The sequence below is a fragment of the Ceratina calcarata genome, unplaced genomic scaffold (genome assembly GCF_001652005.2).
Source record: "Ceratina calcarata isolate Rehan_Ccalc_2016 unplaced genomic scaffold, ASM165200v1 scaffold13493, whole genome shotgun sequence".
NCBI classification, from domain to species: Eukaryota; Metazoa; Arthropoda; class Insecta; order Hymenoptera; family Apidae; genus Ceratina; species Ceratina calcarata.
Window position 1 is genome coordinate 1 of NW_017134575.1, and position 432 is coordinate 432.

Sequence of the window (432 nt, forward strand, 5' to 3'; positions counted from 1 at the left end):
TCCTTAAAAAAGGCATCGCCATCACCATGTGGCGTGGCGAGCACGAGTCCAGCAGCGACGCCTCAACAATCGAGACGAGCCAGCTTGTTGCATCCGGACCACGCTCGTCTGCAGCTGCACCACTTGCATCACAACCATCACAACACTGGGATTAAAAGCCCACCGACGCCTGACCGAAATTCCATCGACGAGGAACCCCCGCTTCCGCCTAGTCCGTCGAGTTCGACTACCAGCAGTCTGCGATCCATGCCCAGTTCTGCGAACGCGCCTATGCACTCGCAAGACAGAAGACGTAGCAGCAGGTAAAATACAATCATCAATCCATTTGGATCATCAGAATAAAAAATATTCTAATATAAAATTAATACAATATTTTATATATTAATTGATTTTCTACGATTGTTGTTAGAATAATTGGTATAGTAATGGACA

The 432-nt window shown here is 46.3% G+C and overlaps 1 protein-coding gene across 1 annotated transcript; it reads left to right on the plus strand.

Moving 5' to 3' along the window:
• Positions 1 to 3: 3 nt before the first annotated feature.
• LOC108629507 (proton channel OtopLc-like) lies at positions 4 to 345 on the plus strand (the record flags this gene model as incomplete). The annotated part of the gene is made up of 1 exon (XM_018032239.2): positions 4 to 345. A coding segment is annotated over one exon (303 nt), but the record flags the coding sequence as incomplete, so codon positions are not given.
• Between the last annotated feature and the right edge of the window lie 87 nt (positions 346 to 432).